The sequence below is a fragment of the Panthera leo genome, chromosome D4, assembly GCF_018350215.1.
Source record: "Panthera leo isolate Ple1 chromosome D4, P.leo_Ple1_pat1.1, whole genome shotgun sequence".
Taxonomy (NCBI): domain Eukaryota; kingdom Metazoa; phylum Chordata; class Mammalia; order Carnivora; family Felidae; genus Panthera; species Panthera leo.
In genome coordinates this window covers 69,534,936-69,557,789 of record NC_056691.1, presented here as the reverse complement: position 1 = coordinate 69,557,789, position 22,854 = coordinate 69,534,936, and the positions used below count along the sequence as shown (strand labels likewise).

Below are 22,854 nucleotides of genomic sequence, written 5' to 3'. Positions count from 1 at the left end.
AAAAAGGAGGGAAAGACTGTTTTCATCTTGGGGGACAGAGAGAACAGAAATGCCATGTCCTCAAGCAGGAGGAACTCACTTGAATAGGATAATAGCAGTACTTCGATTTCCAGGTTGTGTTTGATGTGCTTGTGAGACATCCTGGTGATAATAGCAGAAGGTTGAAGATGTGGGTTCGTTGTTCACTTTGGGGACGGTCAGAGCGAGACATTTAGATCTAGTCAGCACATTTGTGAGCTGCCTGGTACTTGTAGTCATGGGCACAATAATTAGCCAAGAGGCGAAAGACTGGAGGAGTTGCCAGAAATTTCATAGAGGATGATGGGTATGAAAAGTTAAAGAAGTTTTTTGAGCTTAGAAGGGTTGGGTTGGTGCGAGGTAAATTAATAGCTCACCTTTGTCGGTGATTTTGGAAGCTCTGTGACTTGAGAACTCCAGTTGTTTGCTATGTTTGTCACGCAGGGTCCAATCAGGAAAGTAGAAACCACACAATATTTCAACTGAATTTAGCATGAAGAATTGGTTAAGTAGCTATTTGAGGAATAAGAAGCAAAAGAAAGCAGTGAGGTAACATAAAATGTGAACTGATGAAAGTAGCTGTAACACTTAGCTTAGGGCTTAGGTTCAAAACAAGGGAAGATGGAGTTATCATGACCTAATCTTGGAGGAGAGGCATCGTAAAACTGGACTCTGACTTCAGGTGTTGATGACTCCGAAATTCAGAAGAGTCCTGTGTTCTGGATTTCAGTGTCTGGAGAGAGACTGCCGGGTTAGTGCTCGTGTTGTTTGGAGTGGGGCTGATGAGGTTGGTGCTGGGAGTGCCAGGGACTGGGACCAAGGGCCCCTCAAGGATGGAGGCCCATTGCTGGGACGACAGTGACTGGTGTAGCAAGATAACAGGAAAAAGTCTTCAGCTCTTTCCGTCTCAATCCTCCATATTCTTATCCTGGGGTCTCTCGACCCCAGGGATATACAGGTTTTTGGTTAATAGAGTCCAAGGTCACAGGAGGCATAGGAAGACATTTGATGATCTGATAATAGGGACAGTAACAGCGTGATTATTAGATAAACTGGCATCAAAGACACACTGGAGACTCTACATTGGACCCCTTTGCCCATCTGTTCTCTTTTCTTCCTTCTCTATCCCTCGCTTACTCCTCTGTAGCCAGGCATTCTCTCATCTCACATCTAGCCATCCTTTCAGATCTGTGTCAGTGGTCATCTGTATGATGTTTAAAGATAAAGATATGTAATTTTTAAATTTCTTGAAAAACCAAGCTTTCTATCTAGAGTTAGATCTAAATTAAAAACCTACATGATGTAATATCAGTTCAAATAATTTCCAGAAGCTCTTGAATATAAATGTCACCAAAGCTTACAAAACCATTGTTGGCCTTGATTTTCTTCCTCACTCCCACCATGTGATGTATGGTCTTGCCTTCCTCTTAACCCACATTACATGTTGTACTTTCATATTACACTTACCATTATGTGCTGTAGTAGTATGAAGATGAACTCGTCTTTATTCTTGCATTGTCGTATGTATGAAATGCAAGATGAGAGAATTCATCTTGGATTAAGGTGATAATAAAATTAAGGTGATAATAAGGCCATTGTGGTCTGTATGTTGCTACCCCTAACATAAATTAGGGACTTCCAGTTATAAACTGTATAAACTTTAAAGGTATCTGAATATAAATATCCAGTATGTTAAAATTCATTTGTTTTTTTCTCTTAGCTAATGTTATATATTTAAGCAGGTTTGATTTTGCCAGACCAGAGTAGGTTTCCTATTTATCATTCTTTTTTCACCTTTTCTATTGCACTGATAAAAACCAGGCCAGGAAAGCCAAATTATGTGAAGTAGTTATATCAAGTTAACAAGCTCCTCAATATTTATTGGTCATTGTGAGTGCCGTAATATCATAGTGCCTTTTTTCCCTCTCTGAGAACAGTATATACTTTTATTAAAAAATATCAGTATTTATTTTTTAAATGAACATGGAAAACTAGTTTACAAAGAAATTTACCTGGTAATATTAAAGCCATTTTATTCTAGATTTTATTCAACTGATAGGATATGTATACTGATTTTTATATGATTTTATTTTATTATTTTTTAAATGTTTATTTTGAGACAGAGAGAGAGTGTGCAACGGGGGGAGAGGCAGGGAGAGAGGGAGAGAATCCCAAGCAGGTTCCACGCTGTCATCACAGAACCTGACGTGGGGCTTAATCTATGAGCTTTGAGATCATGATTGGACGCTCAACAAACTGAGCCACCCAGACACCCCTGATTTTATAAATCAGTCAGGTTATAAAGATACTCAAATATGCAAAAATAAGATGTTTTCTTATTTATTTTGATCTTTTCAACTTTCCTGAGGAATAACTGATGTTAAATCTTTTTGAAGAAAAATTTTAAAGTTGAGGATCTTGCCTCTCCCAAAGGGTAAAAACATAAAGTAGATTTCAGAACCTCCGTTTGTAGACCATAAGTAAACAAAATGAGTTGGTGAGGTTGTGACCACAACCCTCTGTGGGTTCGGATTAGGTCTTTTTCTTTTTTTCTTGGTTATTCTAACTACCATGTCCCTGCCCCTATATCATTTTGCTTAATTTGAGTGTCATTTGTCACTATTAAGCAGTTCCTTTCTCTCAGAGTAAGAATTCTTCATCAAGAGATATTTGTACTTTCAGGAATTGCTTCATCATGAGAAATCTAAAGTTACTTCGGACCCTGGAGTTCAGGGATATTCAGGCTCCAGGGAAACCTCAGTGCTTTTCTCTCCGAACTGAACAGAGGACAGTGCTCATTGGCTCAGACCATGGACTGATAGAAATAGACCCTGTCACAAGAGAAGTAAGTTACTTTTTCCAAACTTACTTCCCCCATAATCCTTATTTTAAATCTTACTGAATTTGTATCCTCCTAAATGAATATTCCCATTGCCTTAATATTGATGTCATATTAGATATTACTTGAATAGTAACCTGCCTTTAACTCTACTTGTGTTTCAAATGTAAGTTGGCAAAACTCTGACGTTATATTTTGTGTGGGTGCTCTACTTTTTACCCCTTCTATCATGTAAATACTGTTTATAACAGTGGATCACAACTGGGAATGCAAATGAAAATTGCAAATTTAAAAGCTCTTTGAGTTGATTCTGATATCTTCCCTTAACTATATTTTGCTACTTATGTATTTTAGGTAATTACATTCTTAGTTCTTTTCCCCTATACTATAGAAATTTCAGAAAACCATAGTTACTAGCTTTATATTTTATTGGGCATTTTTTGAGACCAGGCTTCTTGCTTTTGTTTAGTATTTGTTTGGCAAAAAGTCCCATAAACTACCTTTTTTTTTTTTTTTTTTCGTGTTATTTTTAAGCAGTCTCTATCCCCAGCATGGGGCTTGAATCTACAACCCTGAGATTTAAGAGTCACGTGTTCCACTGACTGAGCCAGCCAGGCATCCCCACGAACTATTTGTTTTGTTGTTAAAGATTGTAGGGTTGTAATATTTCTCAAATGAAGGTTTGGATTTTAATCTAGAAAAAAAAAATTTTGAAAACTTTTATATTAGAAAAGAAGCATCAAAAAGTCATTTATTTTTGGAAATGTTATGAATTGGTCTTGAAAGTCTATTGGCCTAACTTGCTAATGTGTTTGTTTTGGTGAAAGGTGAAAAATGAAATTTCTTTAGTGGCGGAAGGCTTTCTTCCAGAGGACGGAAGTGGCTGCATTGTTGGCATTCAGGACTTGCTGGATCAGGAGTCTGTGTGTGTGGCCACAGCCTCCGGAGATGTCATACTCTGCAATCTCAGCACATGCCAGGTAAGTGGAAGGGTCCAGTGAGGAGGAAATCTCCAGCAGCCTCAAGCCACGTGTTTTGTGTAGAAGTTGAAAAAATCAGGAGCCATAATATTTAAGCATTTTGCAAATGAGAGTCTTTGCATTATGTATTTCTTGACAAAAAGTTGTTGGCCTGGCTGTAGCTATACTGTAGCTATATGTTAGCTGTATTTCTAAAGCTCACTTTTGTCTACTGATGGCAGCTGGAATGTGTGGGGAGTGTGGCCAGTGGCATCTCCGTCATGAGTTGGAGTCCTGACCAAGAACTGGTGCTTCTTGCTACAGGTAAGCTTGTCCCTGGTCTCTCGCTCTGACTTTTATAAAACGGGACTCATAATACCTTAAAGGCTTAAGTTTTGGGGTACTTATTCAGAAAATTTCTTTGAACAGTGATAGCATCGTTATAATCTAGAGGGAATTTGTTCTTTTTGACTTAAACTTCACCTCTTAGTATATTGTTTTAAAAAATTATTTCTCATAACTGTTTCAATTTTTGGAAATGAGAAACAGTCCTAAAACTTGGAAAATCTCTGAGGTCCACAGTAAAATTGTCAGCAATATTTAATCTATTCCAAGAGCAAGAATTGTTATTAAACAGATTCTAAAGACTGCTCTTCCAGCTCTTTCAGGACCTCTTCAGAAGCTCTTGAAAACTACTTTTTTTCCCCTTTGAGTCTGTTCATTCTAGATGAGCTTCTGTAAATTGGCACCCCTGATGAGGTATGTATTTGAAGAGATAACCTTGGTGAAGTGTGAAGTTAGTGGAGGAGGGCTGGTGGACTTTCATGTTAGCTTTCATAAACAGTTGAGAATAAGCACCAGGTAACTTACCTAGGCAGGCAGAGCTGTTTTGTTGTTTTTTTTCCTTCAAATGAGAGTCAAAATATTTTGAGCGAATTGTGCCTTTCCTGTTCTCACTCTAAACTCCTCCACTCCAGCCCTGTAGCTTCCAGTGCTGTAGATACTTATGAAATAGCACATTTGTTATGTGAAAACAAAATCATTCTTGTTTGTGCCCACCCAAGGTCAACAGACCCTAATTATGATGACAAAAGACTTTGAGCCCATCATGGAACAGAAGATCCACCAGGATGATTTTGGTGAAAGTGAGTATAGCTTTCTTTGAAACATTTTGTGACCTGAAGTTCCTCTCAGGTTTGATCATTTTCAGAAACCCAAAGAACTATGAAAGGTGAAGCTTCATGCATCAGTGTCTGGTAGCCCAGGTCCTTTAGCCCTTTCCAGACCATACAAGGCATTCCTCCGGTGTTTGCGGCTCTGAGAGTTCAGGTTGCCAGTAACCTGGGGAATAGAAATCTGCTTAATGTCACCTGCATAGTTGTTACCAAACCTCAGGGCAGGCTTAGGCTGGGGCTTCAATGAAAGGAACTGTGCTAGCAAAAATAAAGCGAGCATTTCTGGGGTACAGTTTTGGGGCAAAAACAAGAGAGGTGGGATAGAAGGCCGATTTCTTTGTTCCTACTGATTGGACCCGAATCTCCATTTTCATGGGAACCATCAGATTGTTTTCTTCCTAAGATGTAGCTGATGTGTGGGAGTATTGAAAGGGGAGAAGAGAGGAGATGTTTATTGAGTATAGGAAGCTCTGGCCATCACAAAGGCACCAGGTAGATGGCCTGGTTGAGGAAAGGGATGGGGGAGAAGGGATTTTAACTTTTACTGATTACTGACCTCATGCCTTCTTGTTCTCCCAACTCTGAGAAGTCATTTAGAAAGTTGCTACTCATTTGTTTATTCAAAAATAATTTATTCAGAGATAATTTTTGAGTAGGTACTGTGAACACAGCAGTGTGTTTGGTGGTGTGGATAATTCAGATTTTCCTTTAAGGAGTTCCATAATAACATGTGTAGGTATTAGGGTAGTGTGAGGGGAAGGGAGCAATGGAGAGGGAGGACTTGAGAAGGCTGGCTTGAGCTGAGTCTTGGCTAAATTGGTGTGGGGTAGGTGACAGTTGAGGGTAGGGGTGTGGTGTAAGCAAGGAAATTCATCCATTCCCAGGCATGGATGCTTCATAGACACGACATGGCTTACTCAGGCAGCCGTGAGTACTGTTGTATTGCTGCTGGCAGGACATGAGTGTGAATTGAAATAGACAGGATAGATTTTGATTAAATTTGGACAGGTTTTGATGATGCCGGATTTATTGGTTGATTGGTAGAGAGGGAAGAGACTGGAGACAGGGTGATCAGATAGGGGTAGTAAAAGAAACGGGTAAGAGATAAGGAAGGTGAATGTGGGGCCGAAAGGTGGAATGAATTCAGGAAAAATTTGATTTTCGGGGAGGACGGGGATACGTTTTTAGAATTATCTGAGAAATGTTTTTGGAATACGTATACATGATTCCCCTCCTGTCTTCACCAATTAGAAATAGTAGTTAGAATGTGAAATAAACGGGTTTGGGTATGTAAGGTGAGGAGGAAAGAGTTTAGTGGGGCTCCAGTCAGAAGCTCAGGTGATGGGAATAAAGATGCCAGTAACTGAGAGGGAAGGTAGGGAAGTGCTGACTTGTAAGCGGTAGATGGTGAGTTCTGTTCTGGATTTATTTAAGGGCCATGTGGGATCACCATGTGGAGTAGGCAAATATAAGGGGTTGAAGCTCAGGAGAGGTCAGAGATGTGGATTGGGAGTCAGTGGCATGTAGGGAATCTTTACAGTCTTGGGAGGAGGTAAACTTACTCAGGAGCAGGTGTGGTGCTGGAAGAGTCTAGGATCTAGGGTGGGACTCCTGGGCATCCTTTTTGAGGACAGCCACAGAGGGAGTAACCAGCACACCTTTGGATGACAAAGTGCACTGGGCCTGGCTAATCCCACTGACTTTTTTAGAAGAAACTTAATAGTAGAGTGTAAGTCAAGGGAGAGGGGGTCCAAGTCAGGGTCGTAGGTCTTAGACATATATTTGTCTCATCACTCTGTGATTGTGGTGAATAGATATTTTCCCTGTAACCCAGGGGTTGACAAACTTGTTCTGTGAAGGGCGGGATAGCAGTTATTTTCAGCTTTGCAGGCCACATGGCCTCTGTTGTAGTTACTCACCTCTGCTGTTTTAGCGTGAAAGCAGTTACAGACAATACATAAAAGAATGGGCATGGCTGTGTTTCAATAAAAATTTATTTGTAAATGTAGATACAGGCTGTAGTTTACTGATCCCTGCTCTCACCCCATCACTTATTGTCTGATCCCATTGGAAAAGTTCTTTTGCTTCATTCGTTGGTCCTTTACATCTCTGGAAACTCTCAGATAGAAGCACAGGGCTGTGCACCAGGGTAAGCATTGCTGTTCATAGACAGATGCAAGGTGTGGTATTGTAGTACTCCCATGTACCCATGCAGAGCACACAGGAATTGGTCATGCTGACCTGTAATATATAGAAATTACGAGGGGGAGGGGAAGGAAAAACAAAAAAAAAAAGAGGTTAGAGACGGAGGGAACCAAACCATAAGAGACTCTTAAAAACTGAGAACAAACAGGGTTGATGGGGGGTGGGAGGGACGGGAGGGTGGGTGATGGGTATTGAGGAGGGTACCTGTTGGGATGAGCACTGGGTGTTGTGTGGAAACCAATTTGACAATAAATTTCATATTTAAAAAAAAAAATTACGAACAGCTCTGCTTCGTCAGAATCAATGGCAGGAGGGAAGTATTGGGTCCTGGATCTGCCTGATGCTTCCAGAGACATGTCAGTAGTACCTGTTGCAGGCGGATGCCTGATCCCGCCTACTGGAACAGAGGGTTGCATTATTTCAGCACCTGACTGCATACTTTATGCAAGAGAAACATTGTGATTTAGAGAGAACCTTAGGCTGGAAGGTGGACAGCCTGTGTTCCAATTTTGGCTTCTGCCAAATTTAGAGGGTCTCATTTTCTATCTATGTGAGGAGTGAATTCCTTAATCTACAGTCCCCACCACCACTGATTGGTGGAAGGTTGGATACATTTAGTTGACCAAATAATTATAATCAGAATTTTATTCCTAGCTCTTGTGTTGAGTTTAATGTTCTTATCCATGGATGTATCTCGTAAATTCTTCATGTTTCATTCTTACTTGTGAAGTGGGATTGTTGACTGTCCTTGAGGGAATTTAGAATATATGAGATGACAGTGAAGTGCTTTCCAAAATAAGACCATTTCAGATTCTTCAAAAATCACTGCTGTGTATGATATGGAACATTGGTTTTCAAATATTGAGTGCTAGTCAGTTTATTGAGAGGTCTCAGAGGACCCAAGTAATTGCCAGTGACCTACTTAATGAAGAATAGCAGTGGAACTGTTTTTATTTCATTCCATGTAGCTTATTGATTGTCTTGCCTGTTCTCTATCAATTGCTTTCTAGGCAAGTTTATCACTGTGGGATGGGGCAGGAAGGAGACGCAGTTCCATGGATCAGAAGGTCGGCAAGCGGCCTTTCAGGTGCAAATGGTAAGATTGGTCTGATGGAAACAACCTTGACTGGAACAAATACAAGTTTTGCCAACTACCGGGAGCTCTTAGGTGTCCTGTTAGAGGCTGATAATGGATAGAGCTCTTCTGCTTTAGTAAAACTGAAACTTTAGAGCCCTCGGAATGAGTCATTCTAGAAAGACCCCTTTTCCTTTCTTATTGCCAAGTTGCTTTGTATTTTTTTTTTCAGCGTAAGAATAATTATAACTAATACTCAGTTTAAAAAATATATCATCACAGATAGAAATGAAGTATTTTGTGTATCCCTCCCAGATACTCTTCCTTTCCTCCCCAGAAAGAGCTGCTATCCTGCATTCACTGTAGATCATTCTTATGTATGTTTTTATATTTTTCCTACATACGTAAGTTAGGTACTTTTTCTGATTTTTCCCTTTGGATGAAACTCTGTTTTCCTTTTCTCTGAATACATTTTTTTCCTTTTTTCTGAATACATTTTGAAGGTAGAACTATCAGAGTTATTGATAATGGATTAAATGTGGAATGAGAAGAAAGAATGATCCCAAGATTTGGGCTGAGCAAATAGAAAAGCATATTACTTGTATCCATGTAGACGTTTCCATGAGCTCCGTGGGACAGGCGGATCAATAATGCGCCGCTTGTCATTTACATTTTCCATCTTTACTGATTGCTGGCTACAATCCGTGTGACTCCTATTTCATCTCAGCCTTTCACTAGGGGAAGGGTTTGTGTTCTTTGCCAATTGAGAATATGTCTTGTTAGGCTGCCTTGTGTATTCCCCGCTGTGCGGAGTGTGGTGCTCCTGCCATTCTGCTGCCCCCTGTCACGGGAGTGTGATAATGATTGCTCAGGTGATCTTTTGTCCCCTAGCCTGCAAATTTGGCCTCTGCCTTCAAGACTTCAAGACCTTCAGGACTGGGATATAAGTGGTGCTAGAGCCCTTTCTTGCTCCTGTACTGCGGAACACAGAACTCTTCCGTGTTTGCATCATTGCTGCTGGCTTTATTGCCTCTGATTTTTCTCTTCCTACCTTCCTCTCATCTTTTTAACTTGTCTCTGCACTGTTGTAAAGCTTATACAGTAATCAGATAACCAGAACTCTACCCCTTTACATTTAGATAAACAGAACATCTATTTTCCTTACCGTAGTTACCCAGTAGATTCCTCAGTTCATTATGTTTAATATCAGATCTGCAGCTCTTTTCCTCTGTTGCTGTGCTTGGAGGCCGCTTTTTTTATGTGTGAAGATGGATTTTGTTTTGGTTTCTTGGTTTCTTGATGATTTCTGGGTCTGAGAAGCCTTCTAGAAGAGGACCTGAGGATTCTATGAAGTTGGTTTTCTAGATAGCTTAAATGTCATGTAAAAGATTTAACTTTAATAGTCTGGGGCTTGTTTGATTTGGGGCCATTTAAGTCCCCCAGTAACACTTGTGTTTCTTCCTCTCTTTAGTACGAGTTGGCTTTGCCCTGGGATGACCATAGACCACAAGTGACCTGGCGTGGTGACGGCCAGTTTTTTGCTGTGAGTGTTGTTTGCCCAGAGACAGGTATGGAAATAAATTGCAGTTAAAGAAAATATTTTTTATTTTATTATTAAGTTCAAGAAGGTTTTCTTCTTAGGCTTTTTAAAATTATACATATGAGGTGCTGCTTTAGATTTTAAGTGAATTTAGAGCTAAGAACTAAAAGAATTCTTTGAGGTCATCTGCTCCAGCCTCCTACTTGTGGGTACAAATTCTTAACAAGATTAATCTAATTAGCTTCGTAAAACCATGGCAGTTTTTATTAACAAGATGTTGGAACAGTTCTGACTTGACTTGACAACATTTTAAGTGTGTCTGTTTCTTTATTTTAACTCTACCTGCCACCCAGGAGCCCGGAAAGTGAGGGTATGGAACCGAGAGTTTGCTTTACAGTCCACCAGTGAGCCTGTGGCAGGACTGGGACCAGCTCTGGCTTGGAAGTGAGTGGGAGAAGAAACCTTGTAACTTCTTCCTCAGCGAATATTTTGGAACTGGGGTAGGGGTGGTGATACCTGTTGGGTACAGGCGTTTATATAACACAAAAGGATATTAACTTTTACTCATTTGGCTGTAGGCCCATATCTCTCTCTTTGTAGTTTTTCTGAAGTCTGAATTCAATTTGAATAGTAGATTCACAGCTTCTTCACAGATGTCATTCCAAGATATACACATTTTACAGCTTATAGGGAGCTTCTGTATGAAATCCTTGTGTATAACAGAAAATGGTGCTTAGAAGGGAAGTCACAGTCTGCAAAGCTCTCAGGGGCAGTGGAGCTTTGGTGAAAATTAGGAAAAGGGCTTTTTTCTCAGCACAAGCCGCAAGCTCTTAGGCCAGAGGGTTCTGTTTGCTGAGGAACATGCAGGCTGGATCTGGGCCCAGTAAACTTCTTGCTTAGTGTCCGCAACTGCCCTGGTTAAAGACAGAAGTGTCTCCTCTGTCTCAGTAGCATCTGTTATATGCCAAACCCCTAGGTCTCTGAGTTTCAGACATCTTTTTCCCACCTGTATTTGAGTGACAATTGGATGACAGAGCAAAGAGAGAAAGGTATTGAAGTTAAAGCTATAGAGACAGATACGAACAGGATGAGGTGACTGGGATGTTTTAAGTAGGCTGAGAAGTCTTTTTTTTTTTTTTTTTTTTTTTAATTTTTTTTTTTCAATGTTTTTTATTTATTTTTGGGACAGAGAGAGACAGAGCATGAACGGGGGAGGGGCAGAGAGAGAGGGAGACACAGAATCGGAAACAGGCTCCAGGCTCCGAGCCATCAGCCCAGAGCCCGACGCGGGGCTCGAACTCACGGACCGCGAGATCGTGACCTGGCTGAAGTCGGACGCTTAACCGACTGCGCCACCCAGGCGCCCCAGGCTGAGAAGTCTTAAATACCTGTCTGAGCATGGCATAGTTGCTGAAGTCATAGATAGAAGGAGAAATACATTATGTTTTTATGGGATGTAATATTTAGAATAGAATAGTTTAAATAATGCATTGGTTTTTTAAAAAGTCACACTGGTGCAGTCTAAATCTGTAGTCTTGGGGGACAGATGGAGCCTTTGAGCAAATCACGAAGAGGCACTCTATTCCCTGGGCAGGTGGAGTACGTCACTAATGTGAACTGCTTGCCAAGAGTCACGTGGGCTTTAAACCTTCCTTGGGTAGAGGTTTTCTGTTGGAAAAATCGTTTCTCTGACTTTCGTCTTGTTCTTAGCAGTTGGCTGCACTTTTGGACATTTTGACACTCAATGTTTGCGTTAAGGCCCTCAGGTAGTTTGATTGCATCCACACAAGAGAAACCCAGTCAGCAGGATATTGTGTTTTTTGAGAAAAACGGCCTTCTTCATGGACATTTTACACTTCCTTTCCTCAAAGATGAGGTTAAGGTAAGTGCCTGAGTTGTTTCACCATCAAATTTAGGGGACTTTCCTCAGCTGTAGAGGTTTCTGTCTGATGTGGGTGTATAAAACAGAAGCTCCAGAGTAGATAGTAATAAAAATAGTGGCTTCTTATAACTGAATTTTTTGTTTTGAAGGATGTTTTACAAAGAAACGGCAGTCTTCTTACTCTAGTTAAAACATAGAAATAGAAATCCTAATTAGTATTGTTTATTTGGACAAAAACATAATGCTTCCAATGATAGATACTTTTCATTGATAACATTTAAACCTTAAGCCACTTGTGTACCATTAGGATTTTTACTGAAGCAGAAACACTGAATGGTGATCTTTAATTATGTAAACATAAAAATGATTTAAAATTATGTTACATTTATGGGGCACCTGGGTGGCTCAGTTAAGCGTCTGACTTCAGCTCAGGTCATGATCTTGTGATTCGTGAGTTTGAGCACCTCCCTCCCCCCCAATCAGGCTCTGTGCTGACAGCTCAGAACCTGGAGTCTGCTTCATATTCTGTCTCCCTCTCTCTCTCTGCCCCTCGCCTGCTCACGCTGTCTCTTTGTCAAAAATAAATAAATGTTAAAAAAATAAATACAATTATGTTACATTTAAATTAAGAACTTAAGCTAAAGGTTGAGAGAGGACTTTAATGAACTCCCATGTCCTTACTTTCAACAGATACTAGCATTTTGCAGAGCTGTTTTCATCCAATCACCCCTTTCTAGCCTAAACACACACACACACACACATACACACACGCACGCATGCATACACTCACACATTTTTGTTTCCTGGGGTTTTAATTTTAGAAATTGTATTTTTAATATCCATTTCTAACAGGTAAGAAAATACTTTTCTTTGTATAGCCAGAAATCCATGATCACACCTTACAAAATTAGTAATAATTCCTTAGTAGTACCTAATACCTAGTCCATATTCAAATTTCCCTGATTGTCTAAGACTGTTGACTTGCATTTGGTTGTTAAGTCTCTGTCTCTGTCTCTCTCTCTCTCTGTCTCTCTCTCTCTCTCTCTTTTTGGTTGTTAAGTCTCTTAAATTTTTAACCACAGTGCATTTTTTTTAAAGTCCCCTGCATATAATGATCTATTACGTAGATTTGTAGGTTCTGTAGGTTCATACTGATTTTGTATGTTCATACTGATTCTGTAGGTTTATAATTTATTGCTAGGGATCAGCTCAAGTGTTTGGTTTGTGAGAACAGGGAATTTAGCTCTCGTAAAGATTATGAAATATGTACATAGTTAAAGGCCAGTGACATGTCTTTTTTCCCTACTAGGTAAACGGCCTGTTCTGGAATGCAGATTCCACTGTGCTTGCAGTTTGGCTGGAGGACCTTCAGAGGGAAGAAAATTGCACTCTAAAAACCTATGGTAAGACAGCACTAGTATCTCAGCTTTATGCCACATGAAATGTAATTGAAAGTAGGCTGTGGAGTTGCCTTTACCCCTTCTACTTAGTCCTGTAGTGGAATCAGAGATAACTGAGGGGGTAGGTGGAGATGAGGGAGTGGTTTGGTTTTGATTATTTATGAATTTTAGTCAGGTATCAGTCAGGGTTTTCTGTAGACATTAGACTCGGGGGACAGGCTGGCAGGTTGGAAATACAAGAGTTGATGTTGCAGTCTTGAGTCCCAAATCTGTAAGGACAGGCATGCAGTCTGGAAACTCGGGCAGGTTCTGTGTTACAGTCTGGAGGAAGAATTCCTTCTCTGGGAAACCTCAGTGTTTGCTCTTAAGGCCATAAACTCTTAAGGCCATAACTCTTTGCATGAGAGCTACCCACGAAATAATCTTTTGTTTTTAAAGTCAGTTGATTTTAAAGCGTGATCACATCTACAAAATACTTTCCAGCAACATCTAGACTAGTGTTTGATCAAATGGCTAGACAGCATAGCCTAGCCAAGTTGACATGTAAAATTAACCATCACAAGTCATTGCTTTCTCTGCATGGATGGTGTTATGCAGGAAGTTAAAGTGCTAGCCAAAGGAAAACTGTAGCAGCGAAAGACAAATGGCATTAGATATAAGTAAGAGTCGTCTGTATGCCTTTTTAACTGTAGATCACATCGTAAATATGTGTTTTTCGGTGTGTGTGTAATATGTGAAAACATTAGAAAGTAAAGAGAAGAAACAAAAGTTATTCCATAATTCTTTTGCTCAGTAATGAGCACTGTTAAAATTTTCTTGTGTTCCATATTTTATGTGCGTGTATTGGTATGGCTGTGATCTCATTTTTGTTAAGTATATAGACATGATACGTGTGGTTTTATAACTTGTTTTTACTAAGTCACAAACACGTTTCCATTTCACATACCCATCAGCGTAATTTTAAATTGCTGTATGGTATTTGTGCCACACCTTATTAAATCTCATGCTATTAGGCGTTGAAAGTTTTGTAATTTTTTCATATCAACAGCAATGCACCGAATCGTTTTGTTCATAAAGCATTCACTTATTTTTTAAGTGGCTTCCAAACTTTTAATCAACAGAACTTTTTCTTTAACTGGAATATTATTTAAAAGCTCATTTATTCATTCATTCATGACACAAACCTCAATGCTGGCTGCTCCGTTAGAAAAAAATTACTATCCAGGCCTCATCTCAGAGTTGGAGTCAGTGTGTTAGAATGGGGACCCAGGGCGCCTGGGTGGCTCAGTCGGTTAAGCGTCCGACTTCGGCTCAGGTCATGATCTCACGGTCCATGAGTTTGAGCCCCGCGTCGGGCTCTGTGCTGACAACTCAGAGCCCAGAGCCTGTTTCAGATTCTGTGTCTCCCTCTCTCTCTGACCCTCCCCCGTTCATGCTCTGTCTCTCTCTGTCTCAAAAATAAATAAACGTTAAAAAAAAAAAAAAAATTAGAATGGGGACCATACATCAGTACTTAATTAAAAAATAGGGGCACCTGGGTGGCTCAGTCAGTTAAGTGTCTGATCTCGACTCAGGTCATGATCTCATGGTTCATGAGTTTGAGTCCTGCATCAGGCTCTGTGCTGACAGCTCAGAGCCTGGAGCCTGCTTCAGATTCTGTGTCTCCTTCCCTCTCTGCCCCTTCCTGCTTGTGCTCTGTCTCAAAAATAAATAAACATTAAAAAATTTTTAAAAAGCTCCCAGGCAATTGTTAATGTGCAGCCAGAGTTGAGAACCAGTTTTGAGCCAGGGTGTCAAGGGCTGGTGCTGTGATACGCTCAGGACAAAAGTGTTGCACAAGAAGTCACATCATCTGTCCTTATAGAGCATGAGTACGTGGTCTAACTTAGCAACCCACAGATAGGTAGAAGTGTTCTAATAGCTTAATTAGAGAACTAGGTTACATTCGCTGTGGTTGCTAGGTTAATTAAGAATTAGCAGGGAGAGGGCTGCCTGGGTGGCTCAGTCCGTTAAGTGTCAGACTAGGTTTCGGCTCATGTGATAATCTCATGGTTTGTGAGTTCAGGCCCTGCATCGAGCTCTGCGCTGATATCACAGAGCCTGCTTGGGATTCTCTCTTTCCCCCTCTCTCTGCCTTCTCTGTTCTCTCTGTCTCCCAAATAAACAAAACAAACAAACAAAAAAATTAAAAAAAAAAGAGCAGGGAGATGTTTAAAGAAAAGAAATTCCTTAATACAGTTAAGGTATTTGTTTATATGTGTTTTCTCTTTAATAAAGGTTGGTTTCAACATGATCGGGTCTTTTCCCCCGAGCTTTATTGAGATTTAATTGCTATTACAACATTGTGTAAGTTCAAGATGTATACTGTGATGATTTGATACACATATATATTGTGAAATGTTTACCATAGTAAAGTTGGTTAACATGCTTCATTCACTTCACGTAATTCCCATTTTGGTTGTTGTTAAGGTGAGAACATTTAAGACCTACTCTCATAGCAACTTTCAGGTACGCAATACAGATCGTTAACTATGGTGACCATGCTGTCTGTTAGGTCCCCTGAAGTTATAACTGAAGGTTTGTGCTCTTTAACCAACATCCCCCCATTTCCTTCCCACCCCAGGATTAGGTCTTATTCTTTTAACAGATGTTGGAAGGGATAATTGCTGATAAAGGATGAGTACTGATCTTTGGATAGCTGAATCATGCTTAATACCAGATAGCCGTGGACATAACTGCACGTAAAGCGCCTGGAAGAAAATAATAAGTGTCTTGAGCCTAAAACAGCATAGTGATAGTAATCTAGTGCATTTGGATTGAGTGGTTTATTTTTTATTTTTATTTTTTTATTAAATATAATTCATTGTCAAATTGGTTTCCATACAACACCCAGTGTTCATCCCAACAGATGCCCTCCTCAGTGCCCATCACACACTTTCCCCTGTCCCCCACGCCCCATCAACCCTTAGTTTGTTCTCAGTATTTAAGAGTCTCTTATGGTTTGCCTCCCTCCCTCTCTGTAACTTTTTTTTCCCCCTTCCCCTCCCCCATGGTCTTCTGTTAGTCTGGAGTCTTAGAACCTTGACTACCCTACGTTCTCCTACAAATGGACCTTGAGAGCTTGTTGGAGGTTCTAGCAGGGGAGTGCAGCTACTCGTACACCCTTGACTGAAGAACGGTCCTCCTCTATCAGGGAAGGTCGTCCTCTTGGAGTGCGCAGCTTTGGGAGGGACACACATGGAGTGGTGAGGGAGGAAGGGGACACTGGAGCCAGCCAGATCAGCTGAATCAACCCTGGCAATCAATGGGGTGACGGATGTCACAGCCAGATCGCCCTCACATCCAGGATTGAGTGTTTTAATACTTTTAATCTAACTGCCAAATTTTCTCCTTTCTAAATCTTTATGAAAAAACAACTCAGTAAAGCACTGTTGTCCTAGTACCTTTCTGTCCTCATGATCCTAAAGTTTGAAAGTAGAGGGAAACTGAACATGTGTGCTTCTGACCTTAGCTTATCCCCATGGAAAACTACTTTTTGACAGTTATTATTGTTAGTATTATGATTTTAATGAAGAGGGTGAGCAGGAAAGGTCATTTGAAAAAGAAAAAATTCTTCCCCATCTAGCAAGTGGCATGAAGTCTGGTCCTCCAGCCTGATGGCCTTCATCTCATCTCCCCCTTGCAGTGCAGCTCTGGACTGTTGGGAACTACCACTGGTATCTCAAGCAAAGTCTGCCCTTCAGCACCTGTGGGAAGAGCAAGCTGGTGTCTCTGATGTGGGACCTGGTGACCCCGTACCGGCTGCATGTTCTCTGTCAGGGCTGGCATTACCTCTGCTATGATTGGCACTGGACGACTGACCGGAGCTCAGGAGATAATTCGAGCGACATGGCAAATGTGGCTGTCATTGATGGAAGTAAGGAGCTGGAAAGCGTGTCCATGAGCCTGTAGGGGGTTCTGAGTCTGTTCGTGTAGATGTCATGGTTTGACTAAAACTGGAGAATTTTGATTTGTTTGGTGCTTTGGTTGTTTGGTTTATTTTTAGTTATTTGTTGTTTTGATTGGATGGGAATGCCCCCAGTGGGGGCTTGTATTCTCCTGAGAACCATAATCCTTCCTCCTCATCCTTACCCCTGCCCAGCCCAACTCCATCCATGGTCTTCACGAATTTACTTATCTGGCCTCTGAAGACGTTGAACATTTTGACTTCAGGTACAGAGGACGACAACAGTAATCTTGTGGCATTGGGTGTGTCAGTCTTACCTTTTTGCTCTGACACAGATTTACACTGATCCTTGCACCACTCCACGTGGGTTGCTTTGTTATTTGGTACAATATTTGTTAATTATATAATCTCCAATATGTTCAATTCAAGTCACAGACATCTGTCTAGTATGAGGATTGGTTGGTGTATTTTGTTTGATGAGGGGGAGGAAATTGGAGCAAGAAGGGGTTACTTCAATAGACAGTGTACTTACCGCTGGTAACGTAAAGGAAAACTCGTTGCTAAGATTATGATGTGCGGTGGTGTGCTAATTTTGTTCTAATTAGTTCTAATTTGTTGTAATCAGTGGTCCTAATACTGATTTTACAATCATATGCTCTGTACAGAGGACTTAATCAGGTATGTCTTATTATTGAAAACATGTAGGGAAATGTTTCAAGGATTTGGAAGGGAATCATTCCCTCGGTTCATTGGCTTGGTTGCAGGCCCGGGTTTCAAGCTAGAACTCTTGGCCACCTGGCCCTCGTTTGCAAGAGTTGGACTGCTCCATGCCTGAAGGTTACACACTCAGTTTTCCTTGTGTACTGTGTTTAAGTTTATTTATGATAAAAGCACCAAACATTTTTAGAAACTGCTGTGTATTTTCTACCAGCATTATTAGATAGTGGTGCTGTGCTGTCAGATGCTTACTTTACAAAGGACACATCCACTTACCTAATCTCGTCTTCTTTCTCACACACAGGCAGGGTACTGGTGACGGTCTTCCGGCAGAGTGTAGTTCCACCTCCCATGTGCACCTACCGGCTGCTGCTCCCACACCCTGTGAATCAAGTCATGTTCTCTGCACACCCCCAGAAGAGTAATGACCTCGCAGTCCTAGATGCCAATAACCAGATTTCTGTGTATAAATGTGGTATGTTCAAAAACTGTTACCAAGATATTCTGAACCAAGTTCCTTCTGCACAAAAGCAGATTATACTATGGTGTTGCCTTGGTGGTGCCTTGCCAGTGTTTTTAAAAATTGTGAAGTTTGTGATTAATGTCATTATTATGATGATATCTAATTGGCTTGTGGGGTTTGGAATGGGAAGGGGTTAATCCTACTCTGGCTTATAAAAGCAATTCGTTTTGCTTGTTGAACTTGAAAAGTTAGTTATTTAACAGTAACATTCAACCCTGGAAGTAGCGTAGTATCTTAATGCATCTTGATCACATTTTACAGTTTTCATAGCCTTTTTCACATACTTGCAGTTGATCTCACAGCCTTCCTATGAGTGGTGTCAGAGCTGGGGTTTTTCTGTTCTGTCGGGGAGGGAAGAGAATGCCAGCATGTTTGCAGTTTGCTTGAGAAAGAGTGGACAAGGACCTTAGCTTAGGTGTTCTAGCTTCTAATCCACTTGCCCTTCCACAGTCCCATTGCTGCCAGCTTCTATTTGCTGTCTTGATTTTTTTATTTGTGAGTTCAGTGGCATGCTGTAAATTACACTGGCACGTGATACTATAGCCTTGTTTTCAAAGCGTCCTGAATCCCCAGCCTGAAAGGTATGCAGAGATTTAAGAAAGAGGTTGAGATGTGGTTATTTCTAGAATGCTTTATTGCTAAAGTGGATTACCTTCTAGAACCTATTAAATGAGGATTCAGTACCCTTAGTACCAGGGAAAATGTGTGTTGTTTACTATGATAGTGTCTGCATTTTTGTTTTGTAGGTGATAGTCCAAGTGTGGACCCTACGGTGAAACTGGGAGCTGTGGGTGGAAATGGATTTAAAGTTTCTCTTGGAACACCTCATCTGGAAAAGAGATACAAGTATGTTGTTCTTAATTACCTTGGACCACGGAGAACAGCATTTAGTTCTAAATTCAGCCTACTCTTACTAACCTGTGCCTGTAGCTGAGTGGAACAAGTAGATTGAACCCCTGGGCTCTGGTTTTTCAGCCTGGTTCGGGAAGTCAGTTACCTGGATATCTGAATGCCATATGCTAATGGGTGACTGTGGAGCCAAGCTTTTAGCTGGCTTAGAACCCACTTCCTCTCACAGCCCTTGGCTCGGCAGGGAAAACCACACGGTAAAGGTGGAGATGAGGATGATAAGGCCAAGCTGCATATGCCTACATACCTGAGGGGGCCCATGTTGTTACCACACGGCAGACTGAATGCGGTCTCTGTCTTTGTCGCATCCTGCACTCCAGAACTTGGGGTTGCTGTGTTTTGAGTCTCCTGGGTTGCAAATCAGAATGCATTTTCCCGCTGAAACAGTAATATAAATGATTGGGTATAACTCAGTATCTCAGGTACACTGTAGACATTGTAAGATGACCCTGAAGCCAGTTATTAATTATAATACCACTTCTGTGAGAATCCAGGATTTGATTATTCTATTTGATAAGCCCATGTTCTGAATTACTAAATACTGCCTCCTGAGACGATTTATTTGTAAGTTAATAGGAATAATAAACAGGCTAAAATAAGTAGCTGAATTTAATAAGTAATATTTCTCTTAAATATATGCAATATGTTTAATAAATGTGTATAATGTGGGGGCTGTCTGTATAACGCTTAGTCATTTTCGAAGAACATTTATGTGGGTTGTTTCATTTCACAGAATTGAAACCATTGAGGGCAGATTTAAGGCAAACTTGGAAGTGTGAGACAATTTATTTTTTTATTTTTATTAAAAAAATTTTTTAATGTTTATTTATTTTTGAGACAGAGACAGAGGCTGAGTGGGTAGAGGCAGAGAGAGAGGGAGACACAGAATCTGAAGCAGGCTCCAGGCTCCCAGCTGTCAGCACAGAGCTGGATGCGGGGCTCGAACTCATAAACCATGAGATCATGACCTGAGCTGAAGTTGGACACTTAACCGACTGAGCCACCCAGGTGCCCCAGTGTGACAATTTAGAATATAGTATCATTTTTAAAAATTGAGTGAAGGATAGCTCCACGTCATTTAGAAGATTTTATGAAGGACTTGAATACTTGGTCCTTAAAGAACAGATCTGGCTAGGACTGGCAGAGATGGACCAGGAACATTGGCTATGGTGGGCAGAAACGTGTTGGTGGGAACCAGAGGTGGGAAGGCCCCTGTGTGGGGAAGAACACAGTGGAGGGGCTGAGTCCAGGGAGAGCTGGTTGGGTGCGAAGAGCAGGGTAGTGATCCAGCTTCTTCAGTGCGTGCTGAGGACTTGCCACTTTAGCTAAAAGGCAGGATAAGTAGCCATTACGAGTTCTTGCCTGATGTGGCAAAAACGTGCTCTGCTCTGATGTATTATGCTACAGGAGGAAGGTGTTAGAAGCCAAGATACCATCTTTCAGGCTAATTAGTCGTTTTGATGTGAAATACTTAAAAACAACGCACTCTACTGAGACCCAGATATCTGCTGGAGCCTGTTTGAATGCTAATAAGTGGTGGCAGTGGACAACCTCTGGGGTTTGTTACTCTAGGGCCTAGGGCAGGTAATTTTCTTGTGTAGTCAGTTTCCTGAAGTATTCTTTTCAATATAAAGATCTCAATATAAGAAATCTAAGTAAATAGAAAAACATTTAAAAAAAAATTTTTTTTTTTAACGTTTATTTATTTTTGAGACAGAGAGAGGCAGAGCATGATTGGGGGAGGGTCAGAGAGAGGGGCACACACAGAATCTGAAGCAGGCTCCAGGCTCTGAGCTGTCAGCACAGAGCCCGGTGCAGGGCTTGAACTCATGGACCGTGAGATCATGACCTGAGCCGAAGTCGGATGCTAAGACTGAGCCACCCAGGTGCCCCGAGAAACATTCTTAAGCCAGGGAGACATAATTATGTTTGGATTTTGTACTGTTTGGATTTTGTAATATTTGGCATTACTTCAGGTTTTGTCGTTCCAAATTAGTTGACTGTGAGCAGGTGGTTCATTCTTCCTTCATTTAGAAAAATCTCAGTGATATTAAAGTTTTATTTGTGTCTTGGATATTCTTCAATATTAAAACAGAATTCAGTTTGAGAATGGTGAAGATCAAGAAGTAAACCCATTGAAGCTCAGCCTTCTCACCTGGATTCAGGAAGATGTTTTCCTGGCTGTAAGCCACAGTCACTCCAGCCCGCAGTCTGTCATTCACCATCTGACTGTGATGCCTTCTGTGACGGATGATGAGCATGGACAGCTCAGTATTAGGTATTGTAGCACTTCCCTGTTATCACACAGAGTTATGTTTGTGTCTTTTCTGAGTATAGGACTTTTTCTGACTTCTGGGGGATGAGGTTAAGGGCAGTAACTTTGTTAAATATACTTAGCAAGGGGGTTAAGTGTCGTTTTGAGTCATGTCAAAATATAAACCTTAATATGTATCAAGAAGTGGTGAAACATAGGGCAAATACCAATAGATGGGGCAGAACCTTTTGTAAGATGCGATAAATTTTTTTTAACATTTTTATATATTTTTGAGAGAGAGAGAGTGCATGTGCACATGCAAGCTGGGGAAGGGCAGAGAGCAAAGGGGACAGGATCCGAAGCAGGCTCTGTGCTAACAGCAGAGCCTGACGTCGGGCTGGAACTCACCAGTTGTGAGATCATGACCTGAGGGTAAGTTGGATGCTTACCCTACCAAGCCACCCAGTCTCGGTCTATATCTGTGTGCTTCATTTGATATAGTGACTTTAAGATGCTTCTTCTGGCTTCCTCATCTATATGTTCTTTTTGGTGCTTGACTGCATTTACTATTAGAGAGTGTCTGTTTTTCTTTGCTAAATTTCACTGCTTCCTGGCCCCTGAGTTTTGCTTCGATTCCAGACTGCATCTCGGTCTCAAAACAGGTTTCATTTAATGGGTGCTGTTTTCTGTAACGCAAGCCCTGTTGTGAGGTCGATGGTGTTGCCTTGACAGCTCCAAGAATCCTCAGGCTTCCAGCGTCAAAACTTGGCACAATAAGCCTAAATTGATATTATTCCTCAGACTCATTTGTAATTCAGGGTCTCCTGGTTAGATTTTAATTCTGGAAACCCTTGTTGCAAAATTAGGAACCTCTCCTTACAGTATACACAAAACATAAGGTAGTCATTAACTCCTAACCTTTGACTCAAAGTGCTTCATATTTTTAAAAAGCTTTTTATGAATATGTCCGGATAAAAGATATGTTCTAGCTATATGCAACACTCATAGGTAGCCAGGAGCTTACTTTTAAAAAGCAGAGCAAATGGGAGGGATGGTGAAATAGGTGAAAGGGATTAAGGAGAGTATTTGTTGTGATGAGAGCTGGGTGATGGATGGAATTGTTCAGTCACTACATTGTACACCAGAAACGAATACAACACTATGTTACCTACACTAGAATTGAAATAAAAACTTAACAAAAATAAGGTAATAAAAAACAAGGCACTTTACATCAGAAATACCTAAATGGTACAAATTTCTGCTTCTCCAAATTTGAAATTTTTTAAAAAACTTTTATTTATTTTGAGAGAGAGTGCACATGCTCGTTGGGGAAAAACAGAGAGACTTCCAAGACTCTGTGCTGTCAGTGCAGGGGCTGGATCTCATGACTGTGAGATCATGAGCTGAGCCAA

General features: G+C 40.8%; 1 protein-coding gene across 4 annotated transcripts in view; it reads left to right on the top strand.

The window, feature by feature from the left end:
- ELP1 (elongator acetyltransferase complex subunit 1) overlaps positions 1-22,854 on the top strand; it is a 58,490-nt gene that overhangs the window by 895 nt on the left and 34,741 nt on the right. For all 4 annotated transcript variants that reach the window (XM_042911823.1, XM_042911822.1, XM_042911819.1 and 1 more), the window contains exons 2-14: positions 2,701-2,863; positions 3,685-3,837; positions 4,059-4,140; positions 4,881-4,961; positions 8,207-8,292; positions 9,743-9,839; positions 10,165-10,255; positions 11,570-11,693; positions 13,003-13,096; positions 16,779-17,009; positions 18,061-18,231; positions 19,026-19,125; positions 21,284-21,466. In XM_042911823.1, coding sequence (XP_042767757.1) covers positions 2,714-2,863; positions 3,685-3,837; positions 4,059-4,140; positions 4,881-4,961; positions 8,207-8,292; positions 9,743-9,839; positions 10,165-10,255; positions 11,570-11,693; positions 13,003-13,096; positions 16,779-17,009; positions 18,061-18,231; positions 19,026-19,125; positions 21,284-21,466 — 1,643 coding nt within the window. In that variant the 5' untranslated portion in view covers positions 2,701-2,713. The remainder of the gene's footprint in view (positions 1-2,700; positions 2,864-3,684; positions 3,838-4,058; positions 4,141-4,880; positions 4,962-8,206; positions 8,293-9,742; positions 9,840-10,164; positions 10,256-11,569; positions 11,694-13,002; positions 13,097-16,778; positions 17,010-18,060; positions 18,232-19,025; positions 19,126-21,283; positions 21,467-22,854) is intronic.